This window comes from Primulina tabacum, chromosome 6 (genome assembly GCF_025594145.1).
Source record: "Primulina tabacum isolate GXHZ01 chromosome 6, ASM2559414v2, whole genome shotgun sequence".
NCBI classification, from domain to species: Eukaryota; Viridiplantae; Streptophyta; class Magnoliopsida; order Lamiales; family Gesneriaceae; genus Primulina; species Primulina tabacum.
The window spans coordinates 2,889,180-2,908,052 of record NC_134555.1 but is presented as its reverse complement, the minus strand read 5'-3'; the positions used below and the strand labels follow the sequence as shown (position 1 = coordinate 2,908,052).

Here is an 18,873-nt window from a genome sequence, read left to right as displayed (position 1 = left end):
AAAAGTAATTGTATGTTTTTAAAATCAATTCTCACCAAATCTTATCAAATTTGATGGGATTTGGATATACACGTTGAAATCTCATGAAATCCCATAAAATTCTAAACAAATCCGAATTCTTTTTTTGAATCACCTTGCCAAACAGTAAAAATTGGATTTTGAAATCCAAATCCCATGAAATCCTCCTAAATTCTGGTTGCCAAACACACTGTTAAAGTAACTATCTTAAAGGACATCAAAATATTTAGTTCAATAATTATCCTTCTTATCTTACTAAAAACATTCTCAAGTAAATTCATATTTTACATAGAAAAAATCTAAACAACAATTTTTTTTTTAAATCGAACAACTCTTTTAAATTGAAAATATTTTTTTATTAATTATTTAATATTATTTGATCAAATTAAAAATAATAATAACACGTATAAAATATTTGCATGGTTGAGTAGTGATAAGAAAGTTTAGACAAAAGCTTGATGATATTCACCTGGCTTTTTGGGGGTAATAAAAGATATTGTTCAAAACTGAAAGGGCATGATTGCAAATAATATAAAGTTTAAGAAACCTGTGCCCAACAAAGTTGCTTCGTCGTCGAAGAAGAACAGTCAGAAGAAGACGACTTCTCTTTCGTTTCTCGTTTCCCCTTTGGCCACTTGCCAGGTATTTTTTTACCCTATCAAATTTGTTGTTGATGTTCAGCATATTGTCTTATCTTCACCCGCAGGAGAAAATATACGCTGTTTTCAATCTTTTAAACTACTGAAATCACCTTTTCCGTGTTGAATTTTGGTCCCGAGTTCCTGCTTTTTTTCATAGATATCATTTTACTCTCGTTGTCGTTTGAATTTTTCTGGGTTTTGATTGATTTATGCTTTTAATCACAGCGAAAGTTGATGGGTTTGGGTCGTGGGGGTAATGGAGCCGGAGGAAACTCGTCATCTTCAACCTCAAATTTATCAGCCTCAGCCCCACCGTTCACTGTCGATAGATCGAACTTAAACCATAATTCAAATCCTCTTTTGCATCATCCTGAATCGTCTTATGACACTGAACCCTTTAGCCACACTTGGAAGTATACAAACTCATCATCCCATAAACCTGAACTGGATATGCATTCTACCAGAACCACTAGCTTTCCGTTATCAGATGCTATGTCTACGAGTCCTTCTCCTACCCATTGGATGGCTTGTAGTCGTGATGCCAAAACCTTGGGGAATACTCTTGCTTATGGTGGTGGAGTGAAGTCTTATTATCCATCGTCTGTACCTCCTATGGTTGAAGAAAGTAGCCCATTGGTTGAGGACGGATCAGCTTATACTCATAGTGTGATTGACCAGGATTACAGGCCTGAGTGGATGCATAGGTTGGAATTTAATCAATTTATCAGTGGACAGCAGTCTAAAAGAGTTGAACTTGATGGAAGTTTCTCTTCTGGGAGGGAAAAAATTGGGGACTTATCAGCTCAGATTGATTATACACATTGTGCAATTGATAAGGATTATATGCCTCAGCAGATGGATAGTTTGGATATCAATGGAATTCGATATAGAAGAGTTGAACTTGATGGAAGCTGCTCTTCATACATGGAAAATGTTGGGGACATGTCTTCTCAGTTCGATTATACTCAAAGTGCATATGATTGGGAGTACAGGTCTCAGCGGATGGATAGCTTGAATATCAACGGAAATCTGTATAAAAGAGCTGAGTTTGATGGAAATTTCCTTCCCGAAAGGGCAGAAATTGGTGGCTCGCACATTTATACAAATCCTGTTAGTGAAGGTATGCTCATCATCTTTTCTTAGCCAGAGCCTTATGTTGGAGGGTGCAGCCGACCTTCTTGATTCTGCAATTTGAATCTTTACATAAATAAAATGAAAATTTTATGGAAAGGATTAAAGCTTTAGGCCCCATAAATTTCCTCCACACCCAATTGGACTCTAGCTCAACAACCAAGATTCATCTTATGTTCAAATTCATAAAATAGAGGAATGTTTATTTGGTGGGAAGATTGGCATCTCACATTTATCATAAACTTGCTTGTATGAAACAGTCATTGTGTTGAACTGATTGTGCTACGATTTTGTTGCTATGTGTTGAATTCTCAGATAGAACTTGCACTTATTTATTTATTTGTATGCATTATTGTATTTTTACAGTTGAGACTGTTCGAGAAATCTCTTAAATGTAGGGTGAATATACTTAATAAGGAGTTTAATTGTTTAACCACACACTCTACCTCCTCTGGGAGTAGGCACATAGGGTGTGTATGTGTATCTGACATAAATTACTTCTCTGTCAATGAGTAGGATGTGGAATTGAATTTGGAGACAAATCTGGAGAAATACATGGAAGATCTAATCTGGTTCCTGACAGGGCAGTTGGAATTGAAACTGTGGAGTGTGTGAATAATAAGTTATGTTTTGAGAAAAATCCAAGCTCCCTGGTTTCCGGATTGACTCGTCCAGAATCTCGCCCTCGAAGTCTGTCACATGAGATGCACCAGAATTTCTATAACTATAAAAACTCTTGCAGTCCATATGACAAATGTGTTAGGCCAGATGATTCTGCTTTCACTAATTCTGTATCAGTGAAAAGATCTTCAACTACTGTGGTTATTATGCCACCACCTGCTATCCCCGATATTTTGGGACGATGTGATGATTCTAGTAAACCTGCAGAAAATGACAATGTTGCTGGTGTCTGCAATGTGCACTTTGAGCGCTCCAATCCATCAAACAATAAAGATCCTGGCCCAAAACCAAGCTCTGAGATCAAAGAAGGTTCCCTTGACCCAAAATTTTCTAAGCAACACAAAGATAGAGGTTTCCTATCGTCATCTGTAGTAAGTGAACTTTCAAGTTCACTGCATATCAATGATACATTTGAGGGAAATATCAAAGAGAGATTTGACTCTCAAATATCAGATTCGAATTTCTCCCTTGTGTTGGATATGGCTGATGAATGTGTTCAAGTAGTTGACTCGGTTGAGGATTCATCAGACTTCATAGATCACCACAACCTGGCTGTGGATTCTCCTTGTTGGAAAGGGGCACCGTCCTCACAATTTTCAGAATTTGATGTTGAAGCTGGCATCTCTCATAATTTTATAGGGAAATTGAATGAAAATTTTGGCTTTGATGAAGCAAAACATAAAGAATTCCATTTGTTAGATGATCCAACCAGAGCTTTTCCTGCTATGGCTGGTCACAACGACGAGAACAATGAAAATATATTTGTAAAAAACAATGTAGTACTTCCTTTAGAGAGTCTCCTGGATGCTAATCACGCAAGTAAAGAACAAATTTTATCAGATAATGCAAAAGCTGAAATATTGATGGTTTCAACTGCGAGAAGCAGCAAGAGAGTTCAGACAGGGGATGCCCTTGAGATGCCGATGATAAACTTTGACTTCCCTGAAAACTTGAATTGTGGTTCTCACACAAAAAATTCTGAGCTGAAGCATTTCAGCAGTAAAGATGAAGTCAGGATGAAACTCGATGATACCTCTGAAAGTAGTGGTGCTGTTGCATATCATGTGGCGGAGAAGGTCCTAGCTTCACCTTCTTCTGAAGAAGATGCAACTGAGCATGTTGAACTACAACTAGATTCAAAAATCAAAACTACTATTAAAACAATGCATCTTCTTTCAGAGATGATTTTGTCTCATCTTTCGTATGATGCATGTGCTTTGGAAGAAGAAGACATCTTGGCTCTGAGTCACACAATCAGCAATCTTGATACTTGTATGAGTAGTAAAATTGCTCAGCCGAGTAATAAGCAGGAAACTTCCAATCCTATGGGAAACATATCCGAGAAATGCCTTTATTTGGACTCGCATAACCGGGCAAAAGGGGTGTGTTAGTACTTTATTTTTGTGAAGTCTTGGTTAGTCAGCAATTTATTTTCCCGTTTTCTGCTGCCAGGTTTTACCAACTCTCTAAATGCCATTGAGTTCATGCAGTCACGTTTCAGATCTTGGAACATTTTATTTGACTATATATTTGGTTCCTTTCACAAAAAATCTTATTGTTCTTAAATATAAATTTGCATATTTTTTCTTCAGGGTGCTGTTGATTATAAACATGGGCATGCACCAGACGCTGAGAGAGCTGAGAAATCACCTGTTTTTTCTTTCTTGAGGGATAATACAGACATAACAGGAGATGATGGTATGGCCAAGGTACACTCTTTTCTTGTAAATTCAGGTCTGACAAGGCAAGCATTGCTGTGAATTGTGGGTAATATGATGTCTAAATTACATGTATTTGCAAATATCATCATCTATTATTCATCCAATATGGGGTGCTGTATAATAGGCCATAAAGACGGTACTCGAGGAGAATTTCCTCTATAATGAAGAAATGGATTCTCAAGCAATTCTCTTTAAGAGCTTGTGGCTCGAGGCCGAAGCTACACTCTGTTCCATCAGTTATAAAGCTCGCTTCGACCGATTGAAGATTGAGATGGAACAAGCAAAACCCAAATCATCAAAAGGTAAGGTTTTAGAGAAATCATCAAATCTTGTTCTCCTTTCAATTGACGCTAGGCTTTTGAACACAGAAAATAAAGATGTCGCATCAACGATGCAAAAGGTTCACACTTCACCTGCTCATCTTCCAAGCTAACCATTAAGTCTCAAGATAACATGATTCCAAAACCAACCACACAGTGTCTGAAATCTTCTGTTTCTATGACGGTCCAAGATGATGATAAAAATAACTCCATTATGTCTAGATTCAATATCTTGAAATCTCGAGAGGACAATTTGAAATCTGTATGTATGAAAAACGAGCAGCAATCCAAGACAATCATTGGAGATAAATTAGAGGTGAAGCCTTGAATATGCCGAACCTGACTTCTTGCATCAAGCTCCAACACCCTCACCATTAGGCGATCTGATCAAAGTACATGCTACTGTGATATTCTCTTTTTCAGCTAAGAAGAATTGGAAGAGGATTTTCGATGGTAGAACTCGGGAAAGTAGCAAAATCATGTCACGAACCTCTCTTTTTGCTGATCATGGTGATGCCGTTAGTAATATATTTGTTGACCCGTGTACATTTTTGTATAAATGGATGTTTTGCTGAAACCTGCAGTATGAAGTGTCTGGACTTCGATTTTTAGGAGGTTATTATTTCTCTGGCCAAAAATTTATTTAGTGGTGGTGCCAAAAATTATTGGAAAAAAAAGCTGCAACAGATAAAATTTTAGTTGATATGTTCTAAAAATGGAACGAACATGTTATAAAAACTTGATTGAGACAATATTCCTCAAAGTTACTTCATATCAATATTAAGAAAATTATGCTTGTATAACTTAAATTATTTTCGAACGATCATCCAATAAATTCATATTTTGTAAATAAATAATCAGCCATCGTCGCATCACATGCCACTCGACGATCATCAGTCCTAGGTTAATATCTAAATACTACTTAAAATTAATGGGGGGTAAAAAAAAAAAACCATAAAAAATCATCCTACAATCTCCGAGTTCAAAGCACGACTGCCATCTTAAATTGCCCAAGGCATGTCTCGGGGTGTCCCGTCCATGCAGAGGGTAATACTGTTATAGACTAATAGAGTATATCAGATCAATGCAAAAATAATTTCTTTATATCACAACAAGCCTCTGCATGTTCATACCAAAACAAAATTCACTCCATAAAAATTTATAACATTGTCACACAAGAAGATTGTCCAACCCCACCCTTCATTTAAACAAATTCACCTGATTTCTGCCGCATAGGACGGCCTTGGTATCATTTCAACAATGGAGCTCAAAATTTTTACATGAAGATGGTTCTGAGGAAGTATTCGAGGGAAGGAAGACACAACCATCCCTCTGATCCCTATCCTCGCCGCTACAACATTCATTCATCCATGTCATCTTCAACATTTATTCATCCATATTATCTTCGTCTTCTGCTTCACTTAAATCAAGATCAGCTAGCAGTTCGTCGATTGGAATGGAAGGAGCATCTTCACCATCAGTCACAGAAGCCATTTCCGACTGCTGGTATTCTCTGTTCCGGTATAGGGAGATATTAAATCTCAACTCGGGATTCTCCTCCAGATCTCTCAAAAATTGTTCATACTCAGAGTTAATCTTCTCCTCGTTATCTCTACCTTTAGAAGTGATATCGACCTCCATGTTGAGAGACTTGAGTTTCCATGATCGTGGCTTACCTTTCTTCTTCTGACGTCTCTCTTCATAGCTCTTTTTTATCAATATTACATCTGGAAGAACGAGACCCTTGTACTTGTCTAGTTCAATATCATTACTGTTGGCACTATATAAATCATAACCGAGGGCATAGTCTCCAGGATTTAGAAGATGGCCCAGGTGTGTTCTCACATTGAAAATCATGTCATTCTTTCCAAAATCAGATACTCGGGCGACTTGAGCATCAGCTAGAACATACCTTGAGCCACCAATGTTGACCTCAGAAGAAACAACCTCCACATCTAACACTATATATTCCACGAGCTGCTTAGAGGAGAGTAAGGGCTTGAAACATGATCTCCAGTATTGACCAGCATCCATGAAGCTGCTCCTCAGAGTGAATGGATCTAATAATGCAATGCTGTTGCTCACTTTAGTGCATACAACAAGTGGCCCAATATTTCCCAAACCGACAGCAACTTTAGGGGGAAGACAGATTAAATCCTCACGACAGATTGGACATATCTCAACAGAAAAGGTGTACTTGTAGTTGTAATTATTGCTCTTAGAGTCGTGGGACACAAGTTGTTTGTCATCACGACTAGTAATCGGAGCTACTTTACCCAAGAAGTCCACAAACTTAATACCGTGACTCCTATTACCAAAGAAAAAATCAATCCCCTGGTCCAACTGCTTAATTCTTATTGCGCGGGAAGCAGCATCATGCTTAAGAATAAGCTGCTCGAGATAGAAGAAGGTGCGCCTGTGAGAAACATGCTGCCGCAGTTGCACTGCAGCAACCCATTGGTCAGGATTTGCCTGCACTCGTGAACAAGATTCACACATCTGGTCTTGCACAACATATTCAACCGTGTAAGCTTGCTCGAGAATTGCCCCATTGAGAACCTCTTCTGGACCCTTAACTTCACTTTAATCCTCTTGGAGTGAGGTTCAGTCCAAATGAATTCAGCATGCACTAAACGAACTTTATTCAAGTTCTTCAATCTCTTCACACAGAAGGTCAGCAACTCTTTGGATTCCAGCTGTGCTTTAATCCAAGTCCGAGGTGGCTGCAAATAGTTGTCACACTCAGGGCAATGGATGATAATGACATGCTTTTGTAGGCCTTCTGTGATGTCAATTTCAGACCGCAGGCATTTTGAACACATATTTGCAGCATTTGGTTGCATCAAAATGCCACACTTGCAGCATAAAACACTGCCAATTGTCTGGGACACGGTAAACATACCCACGTCTTGTGCCATGCCTATGTAACCAAAAAATAAAAAAATAAAAAAATTATTCATGAATGATTCAGGATACCTTGCACAATTAAAAAACATAAAACCAAAGAAGTGGAAATTTATCCTTAATCTTTTAGCAATTCAGGAGAAAAAACCACCCAAAAGATTTTTTAGTTTCCACGTTAAAAAAAGTTCGCAGAACTCAGTCAATCAAAGTAGCTTCATAAAAACTTCGCATCATTATCCCACAGAGAGATGTGTGAAGAAATAAACCTCTACAGCTAAAATTACTACAGGAATATTTCACATGGACCTGAATCACCATGAAATCCATAAAGGATCACGTATATATTCTGCACATGAAGCATATATTCAACCATAAAATACAAAGGAAAAAACTTTACCACTTCATCTTAAAATAGTAAATATAAGAAAATCTTAAAACAGATGTCAGAGCTCTCCCACAGATACACAAAATTTCATTCAACAAAATCAATCCGAACCCAATTTAAAAAACCCAATAAATCTAAATCGTTGCCTACATATATAACAAAAACCAAACAACTCAATTCAGAGCCAGCATATATAAAATCACGAGACCATATTCCAAAGTTTCTCACCCAGAAATGTAAACTAAGCTCTAAGATAAATATAAATCACAGATCAACTACGAGAAATCTCAAGCAGAGTGAAATAATTAACCTTAAATTAGAGAAAATCCTATCGCCGACTGATGGAAGAAAAACTGCAAAATTTGGCAAATATAGGGCTGCGTCAACCGCGAGAGGTCGGTTTATATATCGCTACTAATTCATAATGGGCTTAACCGACTCAGTTTTACAAATGGGCTTGGACCGAGACAAGTCACAGTTGGCATTATTTGATTTCAATTTGAATATTTTTGTTATTTTTAATTTAATACTTTTTAATTTAAGAAATAATATAATAATTTTAAAATATATATATGAATATTAGCAATAATATAATAATTTAAAAATTCAATAATTTGGACAAAGATTAAAAAATAATTTAATAGTTTTAAAATCTTTGGAAAGTGGACATGACATTTATCAGAAAACATATAAACTTACTCGTGCGCTGATCGCGTTGAACTTCGTATGCAAACAACGGAAATGGACGAATCAGGAGTGATCTTTTGTCCCTTATATGATGCATATAGCCAAAATTTTTCATAGTAAATCCCGACTCGGTTGTTCGATTGGGTTTTTAGATAAGAGAGTCAGCTGTATTGGAGGAGTTGACAAGAGGAGGTGTAGAAGTGAGGCTAAGCTGGTCTATCTGAGCTTCTTGAAGTGAGAATTGTGGTTCTGTGGGGTGGAGGATGAGCCAAACAAGGAGTACGAGGGATAAGAGTGTGAGTAGGATTGTTGAGAAGTAGAACTTTTTGTTGAATTTGTGGGAGTTGAGAGCAAGGGCGGAGCCACAGTACTTTTCAAGCTCGGATTGTCCAAATTTTTTTAAAAAAATTTATATGTAAATTTTTGTATAATTTTGGAGAAATTTGATATTAGTACGGGTAGATCAATTTAAAATATTAAAGGATTTTAGAGTTTAAAATTCTAGCTCACGTAGAATCGGATTTCTGGCTCCGCCAAAGACTGTTTCTTAGCGCAGTGTTTGGGAAATTTCACTTGAATTTGAGACATTAACTAGGAAAACAAATTGGCAAAGATTGTTGCATCAACATATTGATCCGCAAATGCTGCATCTTAGTTAGGATCATTGTTTCTATGTTGATGATTTCGTGGGATGAGTTTGTTCATCTCGTACATCTCTTTCTGATATGATTGTTCTTGATTTAAACCAATAAAATCTCCACTTTTCTTTAAAAAAAACTCATAATATTCCAATCACTTGAATTTAATCCTGCTAAGTAAATGTCCATCTTGATTCATGAATATGCATATTAGCTTACCATGCAGATGCACCGACACATATATGCTTTTAGAGTTATATAATAGAATTTATTTGTTTTTTATATATAAAAAAGTAGGTTTATTGTGAGACGGTCTCACGAATCTTTATATGTGAGACAGGTCAACCCTATCGATATTCACAATAAAAAGTAATACTCTTAGCATAAACAGTAATATTTTTTCATGGATGACTCAAATAAGAGATCTGTCTCACAAAATACGATCCGTGAGACCGTCTCACACAAATTTTTGCCATATAAAAAAGTGTAGGGAGATATAACTAACTTGGTCTTGGAAACCAAGGGAAGTGCTTCATAAAGATTTATTGGGACAGTGCGGTCTCTTGATCGTATTAATCTTTTTGGACAAAATTTATTTGAGAAAACAGCTCGTCCGTCTGCGTTTGGATTAAACAATGCATTCAGATAGATCCAGTGCGTCCTTTGGTCTTTCACATAAAGTTGCGTTTGTATTGGATCATTTTACATAAAGTTGTGTTTGTATTGTATCCAGAAGGTTGTGCTCCTTCTACGTAACTGACGGACTACTAAAAATAATCCCTCCATCTGCTGCTCATTTTTTTCGCATCTTTGCTACATTCCTTTCTCGTTCACTTTTGTGCTTGAAAGTTCTGCATAGTTCGTTCACTGTAATCAAGACTTGTTGTGCTACAATCTTTTGATTCGAAGTCGTCGTATATTAGAGACGATTGATGTGAATGTACAACACTATTATACGAACAATTTCGTTTTGCGGATAAAAGCCATTTTTGTCTGGACTCACTTCTTACTTACTGTTGTTGCGCGTGTTATTCCAGTGTTAAAGATATGGACATATTACACATTTTTAAAAAAAATTATTTTCAAATTTTTCGCTTAAAGAGATAAATTAATATTAAATAATATCCTCCAAAAATACATGAATACGTACCGTTCGACCACTGTCATTCACACTTATCCAATTGATGAGCTGGACAGAACACTGGGCCTCTATGTAGGGCCAAACCAGAGGCCCACACTCGCCTCGGGGACCAAATTAATTCAATCCTCTCACGTGTCGGCCATCCTGCGAATTTGGATAATAGATCAAGCTGGAACAGATCCGTCCTCCCACACCGAGTTTCTACTGTTTCTGCGAGAAATTCACTTTCGATCTTTCAGCAGTTTTTCGAAAAATCCGGGTAGGTTCAGCAAAATGGCTACACTATTTTCTGCTCCTTGTATGCAGAAAAGCTTTAATCATCATCATGTTGCTTGCTGCACTACTTCATCTTCTGGCTGGTTATCTTCGAATAATTCTCACCCGTCAGCAATATCTTCGCGAAATTCTTGCCTTTTGGGAATGAGCCTTCGGGCCTATGAGATGGTTTTTGTCAAAAGTGGCGGCAAACGATCGATTGGAGTTCGGATGTCGTGGGATGGTCCTCTGTCTTCTGTTAAGTTGATTATTCAAGGCAAAAACTTGGAGGTACCTTTATGTTCCTTGGACTTGAGCAGGGTAGTTTCTAGGACTTTTTTCCTGTTGATGTGAAAAAAATGAGAAAATGTGCATAAAATAATGAGTTCGTGCTTGATTTATCTTCTTCATTTTGTTTCTGCTTGTTGGGGTGAAAAATATAGAGCCTGAGAAAGTATTAAGTGGTATAAGTTATTTGTTTCTTTTGTGTTTAATTCGCGTGGCATGATTTTTAGATGTTTTCTGCCTTGGGCGTTTGGATTTGGTCTCTCCCTTATCCTTTTATCTCTTCTTGTGGGGTATACGGATATATATTTTTGAGTAATGTTTTAGCTGAATCAAATGGCTGCTGAGTGTAGTTTTTTAGCATGGAAAGTGAATTTTGGATGAAAGAGGGGATGAGCAATTAATAGGGAAACCAAACTTGTTGAACTTTTTTGCCATGTATCAAGGAAATTATGTACAAAACATTTGATTCAATGATAATTCGGTATTCCGTTTATTATGGGCGGCAGCCTATATAAGCTAAACCCATAAATGTCTAATATGTTTGAATCAATATCAGGATCCTGATATAGGTGTTTCTGTCATGCTGGTTTGACTAAGATATTCATGTGGCCACTTGGGTCAAAGTTACAATTATTAAAAAACTACTAAAGTATAAGGAGTTTTGAGTCTTTGAATGAGAGGAAGTGATCGCCTCCTCCTAGTTTTGCCTTTTCTGCTATTTTGTATTCTCATGAATGATCACAGGATAAATGCTTGATCTTTTGATTCTTCCACCTTGTAAGTTGTATAACTAGCAGTTTCTTTTTCGTTTTCTGTTCTATTTCATGACTTGAAGAAATTAAATTGAAGACTCTGTGTTAATACAGTTGACTCCAACGGTGAAGAGTTTCGTGGAAGATAAGTTGGGTAAGGCAGTTCAAAAGTATAGCCATCTTGCGAGGGAGGTAGATGTTAGATTGTCTCTTCGAGGAGGAGAGGTTGGAAAAGGCCCTAAATCAAGAAGGTGTGAGGTGTGTTTTGTACTCGATATTCGAACGAAACCTTATACACATGCATGGATTGGATTGCTTTAATTTGTCATCCTTGACAATTGGCTTAAATTTAGGTGACATTGTTTTCGAAAAAACATGGAGTGATTCGAGCAGAGGAACATGCTGAGTCACTTTACGAAAGCATAGATTTGGTTTCTTCTATTATACAAAGGAAGTTGAGAAAGATTAAAGAGAAAGACTCTGACCATGGTCGCCATATGAAGGGTTTCGATAGGCAGAAGGTTAGGGATCCTGACGTGCCTGTAGTTGCTGAGGATTTGGAGACCCTTCCTCAAGAAGAAGATGTACAAGAAGACATCGTCGATGAGGTTTTTATTTCAACTACTAGTTTGTGAATATTTCAATGGTTATCTCGTAGTTTTGTGTTCCCATATTAACCTCCAAGAGTCGAACCTTTGCTGGATACGGCATTTTAGTTTCAATCTATCAGTTTTTAGCTTTGTGTTGCAGATTGTTCGTACAAAGTATTTTGACATGCCCCCATTAACTGTAATGGAGGCGGTTGAGCAACTCGAAAATGTGAACCATGACTTCTATGGTTTTCGAAACGAGGAAAGTGGTAAGTGCGAACCAATCATCTTACACTTTCAACGGTCTCCAAGTCGCTATAACCGTTTATTCTACTACCTTTCAGGTGAGATTAACATAGTTTACAAGAGGAAGGCTGGAGGTTACGGTCTCATCATCCCCAAACGAAACGGTGAAACGCAGGAACTGGAGACTGCTGTGGTTGAATCATCCATAAATTGACACCGTCGGTGTAGTAGCCATTTCTTGGAAATGATGAATAAAATTTTACGAAATGGTTCCTGTAAAGTTGATGGGTAGAATTGAATCGTCTGAGAAGGCGTCGTCTGATCACGAATCCACCTGTTTTTTTGTCTGGCTTGTAACTTTACTCTCTCAAAAAGAATAATACCATGGCTTTAAATTGAAAGTGAAAAGCGTGGCCTATCGTATTCTGATATTCATCATCATCCCCAAAGTGTAAAATGGGAAGGGACGTGGATGCCAATTGGAATCTTGAGATTGCATGATCGGAGAGACGAGAAAATAATGGGTTTTAAGACAAGAAAGAAACGTTAATCCTATGAAAAGGCAAAACGGAACTTGCAGAAATTATAACCATTTGCATGCTATGGTTTAAAAGAGAGGATTAAATTTTACAAAAATAAACTCAAAAGTCAGAGTATTATTTTTGTTTTGAATTTTTATTTTATTTTGTCCTGTCTTTTTTTCTGTGGAGAGCTGTGCAATCGAAATATAACAGCTTACTCAAATCCTTTGATCACAATAATTTCAAAGTTCAAACTGCACGTTTCGTTTTCTCTTTGGTAGTTGGAAGGGCTAAACTATGCCTGCCCAACCTATTTCTTTATTTATTTTTTCCTTATTTAAGAGATTGACTATATTATATTACTTTTTAAAATATCTAATGACCAATTAATTATCCAACAGTTTTGTGAGAATTTATACCTTTTTTCATAATTTGATAGATTTGATTATTTCAACAGTACGCTGCTTTTCAGCTTCAAAATCTTTTGTGATCAAACAATTTTTTTTTAAAAAAAAGAAAAATCGGAATTAAAGAAAGTAAAACAAGACCTTTCCATGTTTTTGCTTTATTAAAAAAAAAGTAAGAGAATGAATTCTTTTCGTTTTGTGATTGAACTTGGTTACTTGACTCAAAATTAATGAATGTTTTAAAATTTATAAATAATTTTGTTAGCACGATTTTATTTTGCGAAATTTTATTTAGATTATCCATAAAAAAATATTATTTATTATTATAAAATTGACATAATTAACCCGTCTCACACATGCACACTACTAAACATTTAATTTTTTAAGAAACAAAAACTTTCTGGATTCAAATAATTTATATACTTCATCAGGAAATGGTTATAAAAAAATCTAAAATGTGTGCTTTTTTGTATTCTATGCTCTCGGCTAATGTATGCATGCACGAAAAAAAAAAATCAATAAGGAATAATAGTCTCAAAACAATAGACCCCGTCCAGCTCCGGCGCGAACCTCGGCCTCCTGCGGATTTCCGGCTTCTTCGACGTATGCCGCGATTTAGTTTTAGTAACTTGTTCGTCCTCCTTGGATTCGTGGATTTTTCCAGCACCCATCTGCTTCGGTGATTGCTCTTGGATTTGATTCTCGGTAGGAGCTGTAGCCAAAAAACCGGTCACTGTCTTGCCAACGGAGTCGGCGCAGAGAGCGTCGAATGAACTGAAAATCGACATGATCGCCATCTCTATGCACAAGAAATTGGAAGAACTTCACTTTGTTTGGGGGAGATGCTCTTCTCCGTGAAGAAAGGGGAGAGATTTATAAAGGGGAATAGTCGTGATTCCTTTTTCTTTTGAAAAAATAAAGGTAATTTCTACTAATATGATTGGTGCGTCGGCGCCGAAGCACCCATTATAAAACGTGGGACGGAATTTTCTTTTCTTCACTTCTTTCTTAAGATTAAAATAAAATAAAATTTGTTGCGAGACGGTCTCGGGAATCTTTATCCTACCGATATTCACAATAAAAAATAATACTCTTAGCATAAAAAATAATATTTTTCATAGATGACCCAAATAAGAGATCTGTCTCACAAAATATAATCTGTGAAACCGTCTCACGTAAATTTTTATCAATTATCTATAAACTCAGCCGGTTATATTATATATCAACATTATATATTTGATTTTAGACTTTGTTTAATAGCGAAAATGTCCACGTGTCACTTTTAAGAATAAATATGATTTTCAAATCAAATGAAACGATGACTTGTCTTACTGATATCCTTAAATAATAATAAGAAAAATAAATTTAATCCTTCAAAATAATACAATTAAATATTATCTACGGTTTTTTTCATGCTGCTCATATGAATAATATCTTATATATTCGATATATTATATATAATATATAAATGGGTGGTCATGATCTATTAAATAAATAAAAATATTATTTATATGAGTAATATCTAATAAATCGTTAACTAACCACTAAAACAAAAAGCTTAGTTAGACGGGAATAAACGGAGGTGAGGTATTTTGTGAGACGGTCTCACGAATATTTATTTGTGAGACGATTTAATCCTATCGATATTCACAATGAAAAATAATATTTTTAGCATAAAAAGTAATATTTTTTTGGATGACTCAAATAAAAGATCTGTCTCATGAAACATGAGCAGGAGATTCTCACACAAAATTTTTCATCAGAAAATACAAAGAAAATAAAAGCTCGATTATTTCTACAGATACAAATACAGATACCGTAGTAACATTTCCTTTACCCTCGAAAAGGGTGGTGTGAAGAAATATTCTCTGCTTCCCCTCTCCTTCCGATTCTTCGATAATAGTTGTTTTCGTTCGAGGTCTCTGGGTTTTTGGCTGATTGAACCCATCTCATCAGGTGAGAAGGTTTTTTTGTTTTTTTAAAGGAATTTTTAGCGTTGATCCCTTGAACTAATGAATTGGTTTCTGGGTTTCTTGGTTTTTGTTGTTTTGTGATAGACCCACGTCTGTAATAAACAATAAAAGAAAGAAAAGAAAATATTACTGATCATGGCGATGGTGGACAGTGCTGGGGTTAATGTGATTCCGACATCGAATAGGGCTGACCACCATAGCGATGGTGCCGCGGATCACCATCGTCGCTACCAACAGCAGCAGAAAATCGACGGGAATGAAGTGTCAAGAGGTCATGGAGAAATTAGAATGAACGGAGAGGATGATGAGGGGGAAGGGTTTAAGAAAGGGATGAGAGATTTAGAGGAAATGCTGTCCAAATTGAACCCAATGGCCGAAGAATTTGTTCCGCCGTCTCTGGCCGCAGTTGGGGGCGGTGGGAACCACAGGCTGATTTTCCCGCCGGCATATGCTGAAGCGGTGAGAGCTGCAGCAGCTGGGCACTTTGGCAATAATGCCAGCAGTTTTTTAATGCCGCAGCTTGTTAATTATGGAGTTGCTACTAGGAATTCTTTTAGAAAGGTTCGTTCTTGTTTTGTTTTTATTTTTAAAAGAAAATGATTTTGTATTAAGTTCAATCCAAGGAATCTTATTATCTTGGTCCTGTGTTGTAGTTTATCGTGTTATAACTTTATTTGGTTGAAAGGGTAACATGGAACTTAGTCGAAGGTTGGAAATATTCACCCTCTTTATTTCTATTCAGTTGCAGTGATCTCCTTCCTCAGTTGCTGCTCATTTTGTTTTGATTCAATAGAACTGAAAATCATATATGGTAAAAGTTTGGTGCATTTGGATTAAGAGGTTAAAAGTTTGGCTCATTTAGAATTACAGAAGCGAAAATTATAGTTGGTTTTTATTATTTTCAAACATTTTTATCATATCAAGTTTTATGAAAATTAGTTGCCGCATTGCAATGTACTGCAGAAAAGTGGCTACGCCCAAGGGAATCGGAGGATGAATAGCCGAACAAGCATGGCTCAAAGAGAAGACGTTATTAGAAGGACGGTTTATGTATCTGACATCGATCACCAGGTTATAAAAATTCGGCCATCGTTGATGGAGGAGCCAGAGAGGGTTGGCCCCCCTCCATTTGAATTATCATACAGATTCTCTATTTTTATGTATTCAATAGACATGTCGAATTTGAGCCCCTAACTTTAGCTAGTTTTAGTTTTTCCCCACGGTAAAAATATTTTGGCTCCGCAACTCATTATGTTGTTTTAATCTGCTCATTCATATTGACAATGTCAATTGTGCAATAATTTTGGAGTGTCTTGTTGCTAGTGCAGGTTACTGAAGAGCAACTTGCTTCTCTTTTCATAAATTGTGGACAGGTAATATTGTGCTACCATTGATCACCATGACTTTGCATTTATGACTTTATAATGCGTTTGCTTGCCAATAAACTTATTCATTCATTTTTTGAGTATCTTTTCCACATTGTTCGAGATGAAGGTTGTGGATTGTCGTATTTGTGGTGACCCTAATTCCGTGCTTCGTTTCGCATTCGTGGAATTTACTGACGAGGGTATGCTTATGACTGGATCACTTCCTCATCTATTTTGACAAGTTCTCTTCTTATTAATATAGACTGTGTTTGCATGACTTACAGAAGGGGCACATAATGCTTTGAGTTTGACCGGAACTGTGCTTGGTTTTTATCCGGTGAGAGTACTGCCTTCCAAAACTGCAATCGCACCTGTCAATCCTACATTCTTGCCAAGGGTGAGAATTTATGTTGCTTTTTTAGTCACTTGCATATCTTTATCAGATTGTGTAACACAACTCTAATTTAATTTCCACTGCATGACACTAGTCTGAAGATGAAAGGGAGATGTGTGCGAGAACTATTTATTGCACAAATATTGACAAAAAGGTAGCTTTGAAGTTCACTGTCTGTTTGACACGTGGTTTAAAATCTTTCATTGCAACATATATGTATGATTTGTTTTGTCCAGGTTACCGAAGCTGATGTGAAACTTTTCTTTGAGTCCATTTGTGGAGAGGTTTGTAGCTTCTCTTGTGATGACTCAGAATTACTGTTAATGAGATTGTCAGTCATGTTGTAGAATGTGTGTCGGTTGATACAGGTTCTGCACTTGAGGTTGCTTGGAGACTATAGGCATTCAACTCGAATAGCTTTTGTGGAGTTTGTAAGGGTAAGAAGCTCTAGTTTCTTTGTGTTCAACCTGCTTCAGAATGGTGATGCAAGCAAAATAAATATGTTTCCTTTCTTGTAATACTATGCATTTGGACATCGTCCTTTTATCCATTGCAATTTGGCTATATAAATTGCCAATTGATGTTTAGGATATGTAACTGTGTGGCTATAGTAGCCCAATGATCTACTCATGCAATCCATTATGGCTATGTGAATAGTAGATTTGAATCAAATTCTCTAGCCACTCCACTGTCTGCTATTATATTTAGTTTTTGTAATTTCTTTTTCACATTTTTAAAATTCACGATAAAGTCTGAGTTCTTAGTTTCATTTTATTTTATTGAATCCACCTTACTCGACTAAAATTTTCGATTTTATCCTCATAAAACTGAAGCATGTGATGCTATCAATGAGTCTTGTGAACTTGAGATTCTATTGTAGACAAGGAAGTTTTATCTTTCACTACACCCTCTTCATTTGCACATGTTTGTGTTATCTATCTACCAGCGTTAAGCATTTGGCGAAAGTTTCGATTATGGGACTTTTTAAGTTGATCATTGTTTGTGTCCATCAAGTGCTGTTTTCTGGTTCTTGATCTGTATCTTTGTTTTTCTGGGACCGAGCGAGTTTGGATGAAATATTTATTGTTTTTGTTGGGGGGTTGAGACAGGCTGAAAGCGCAATTGCTGCTCTGAATTGCAGCGGTGCTGTCTTAGGATTACTTCCGATAAGGTATGCTTTCTTTTCTACCATCAGCTGCGTTTGTCATCTCGCATGAGTCACACCCTTGTCGTGGGAACTCTGAAGCAGAGCAACAATAATATCATTTCACAATCCCCAAAAATTTGATGTTATAGCTAGTATGTAATAGAACCAGCTTTGATGTATTTGCAGGATAAGCCCATCAAAGACCCCGGTTCGACCCCGTGTTGCATAGAAGTGTATCCCTTGAGATTCTACATATGCTTGCTTATTTTGTCAACCTGGATGTTTGTGGTTGCACACAGTTAATTGTTTGTTGTGCTTCATGTTGAGTTTTGGGAGTCAAATGCGCACGTTCTTGTCATTTCATATTTCAATTAACATCAACACTGATTTTTACTTCTCTTCGTCTATTTTCATAGTTATAAAACCATAAAATCAAAACTCTTGCTAAACGATTCAGTTACGGCTTCAAGCAGAATCTAGATTTTTTGACATACAAAGCTCATTTTGCTTTAGATATGATTTATTAAATAAAATATTTTGAATGGATATGCAGTTCTAATGTTTGGATTTGAAATCACTAACGAAAGACATCTTCTGATTACGTAGGATATTGAAATATGAGCTCTAAATATCACTTTTAAAAAGCCCGAGAAAACATTGATTACG

At 36.5% G+C, this 18,873-nt stretch overlaps 4 protein-coding genes across 4 annotated transcripts; 3 read left to right on the top strand and 1 right to left on the bottom strand.

Annotated features, from left to right (window-relative positions):
- The first annotated feature begins 531 nt into the window (after positions 1-531).
- Positions 532-5,123, top strand: LOC142548715 (uncharacterized). Its single transcript, XM_075657205.1, has 6 exons — positions 532-660; positions 885-1,779; positions 2,307-3,853; positions 4,064-4,180; positions 4,317-4,494; positions 4,561-5,123. The coding sequence occupies exons 1-6, from the start codon at positions 535-537 to the stop codon at positions 4,623-4,625; spliced, it is 2,928 nt and encodes a 975-aa protein (XP_075513320.1). The 5' UTR covers positions 532-534; the 3' UTR covers positions 4,626-5,123.
- A 467-nt stretch (positions 5,124-5,590) lies between these two features.
- On the bottom strand, positions 5,591-8,097 carry LOC142548716 (uncharacterized). The gene is given in 3 exon segments (XM_075657206.1): positions 5,591-7,076; positions 7,079-7,432; positions 7,723-8,097. Coding segments are annotated over 3 exon segments (1,599 nt in total). The 5' UTR covers positions 7,790-8,097; the 3' UTR covers positions 5,591-5,898.
- Positions 8,098-10,422: 2,325 nt separating this feature from the next.
- On the top strand, positions 10,423-12,623 carry LOC142548713 (ribosome-binding factor PSRP1, chloroplastic-like). Its single transcript, XM_075657204.1, has 5 exons — positions 10,423-10,813; positions 11,677-11,820; positions 11,916-12,170; positions 12,313-12,421; positions 12,497-12,623. The coding sequence occupies exons 1-5, from the start codon at positions 10,541-10,543 to the stop codon at positions 12,610-12,612; spliced, it is 897 nt and encodes a 298-aa protein (XP_075513319.1). The 5' UTR covers positions 10,423-10,540; the 3' UTR covers positions 12,613-12,623.
- Positions 12,624-15,091: 2,468 nt separating this feature from the next.
- LOC142548712 (polyadenylate-binding protein-interacting protein 11-like) lies at positions 15,092-18,604 on the top strand. Its single transcript, XM_075657203.1, has 11 exons — positions 15,092-15,282; positions 15,384-15,860; positions 16,263-16,370; positions 16,628-16,672; positions 16,794-16,866; positions 16,951-17,063; positions 17,155-17,214; positions 17,297-17,344; positions 17,429-17,497; positions 18,170-18,231; positions 18,394-18,604. The coding sequence occupies exons 2-11, from the start codon at positions 15,435-15,437 to the stop codon at positions 18,434-18,436; spliced, it is 1,047 nt and encodes a 348-aa protein (XP_075513318.1). The 5' UTR covers positions 15,092-15,282; positions 15,384-15,434; the 3' UTR covers positions 18,437-18,604.
- Positions 18,605-18,873: the final 269 nt, after the last annotated feature.

Excerpts from the sequence above, each read along its gene's own strand:
- LOC142548712 (XM_075657203.1), top strand. The coding sequence starts at position 15,435 with ATGGCGATGGTGGACAGTGCTGGGGTTAATGTGATTCCGACATCGAAT. Across the intron at positions 17,345-17,428 it reads TTGAGTCCATTTGTGGAGAG|GTTCTGCACTTGAGGTTGCT; the intron begins GTTTGTAGCTTC and ends CGGTTGATACAG. Across the intron at positions 18,232-18,393 it reads TTAGGATTACTTCCGATAAG|GATAAGCCCATCAAAGACCC; the intron begins GTATGCTTTCTT and ends ATGTATTTGCAG.
- LOC142548713 (XM_075657204.1), top strand. The coding sequence starts at position 10,541 with ATGGCTACACTATTTTCTGCTCCTTGTATGCAGAAAAGCTTTAATCAT. Across the intron at positions 11,821-11,915 it reads CTAAATCAAGAAGGTGTGAG|GTGACATTGTTTTCGAAAAA; the intron begins GTGTGTTTTGTA and ends GCTTAAATTTAG. Across the intron at positions 12,422-12,496 it reads TTTTCGAAACGAGGAAAGTG|GTGAGATTAACATAGTTTAC; the intron begins GTAAGTGCGAAC and ends ACTACCTTTCAG.
- LOC142548715 (XM_075657205.1), top strand. The coding sequence starts at position 535 with ATGATTGCAAATAATATAAAGTTTAAGAAACCTGTGCCCAACAAAGTT. Across the intron at positions 4,181-4,316 it reads GAGATGATGGTATGGCCAAG|GCCATAAAGACGGTACTCGA; the intron begins GTACACTCTTTT and ends GCTGTATAATAG. Across the intron at positions 4,495-4,560 it reads AAAACCCAAATCATCAAAAG|AAAATAAAGATGTCGCATCA; the intron begins GTAAGGTTTTAG and ends TTTTGAACACAG.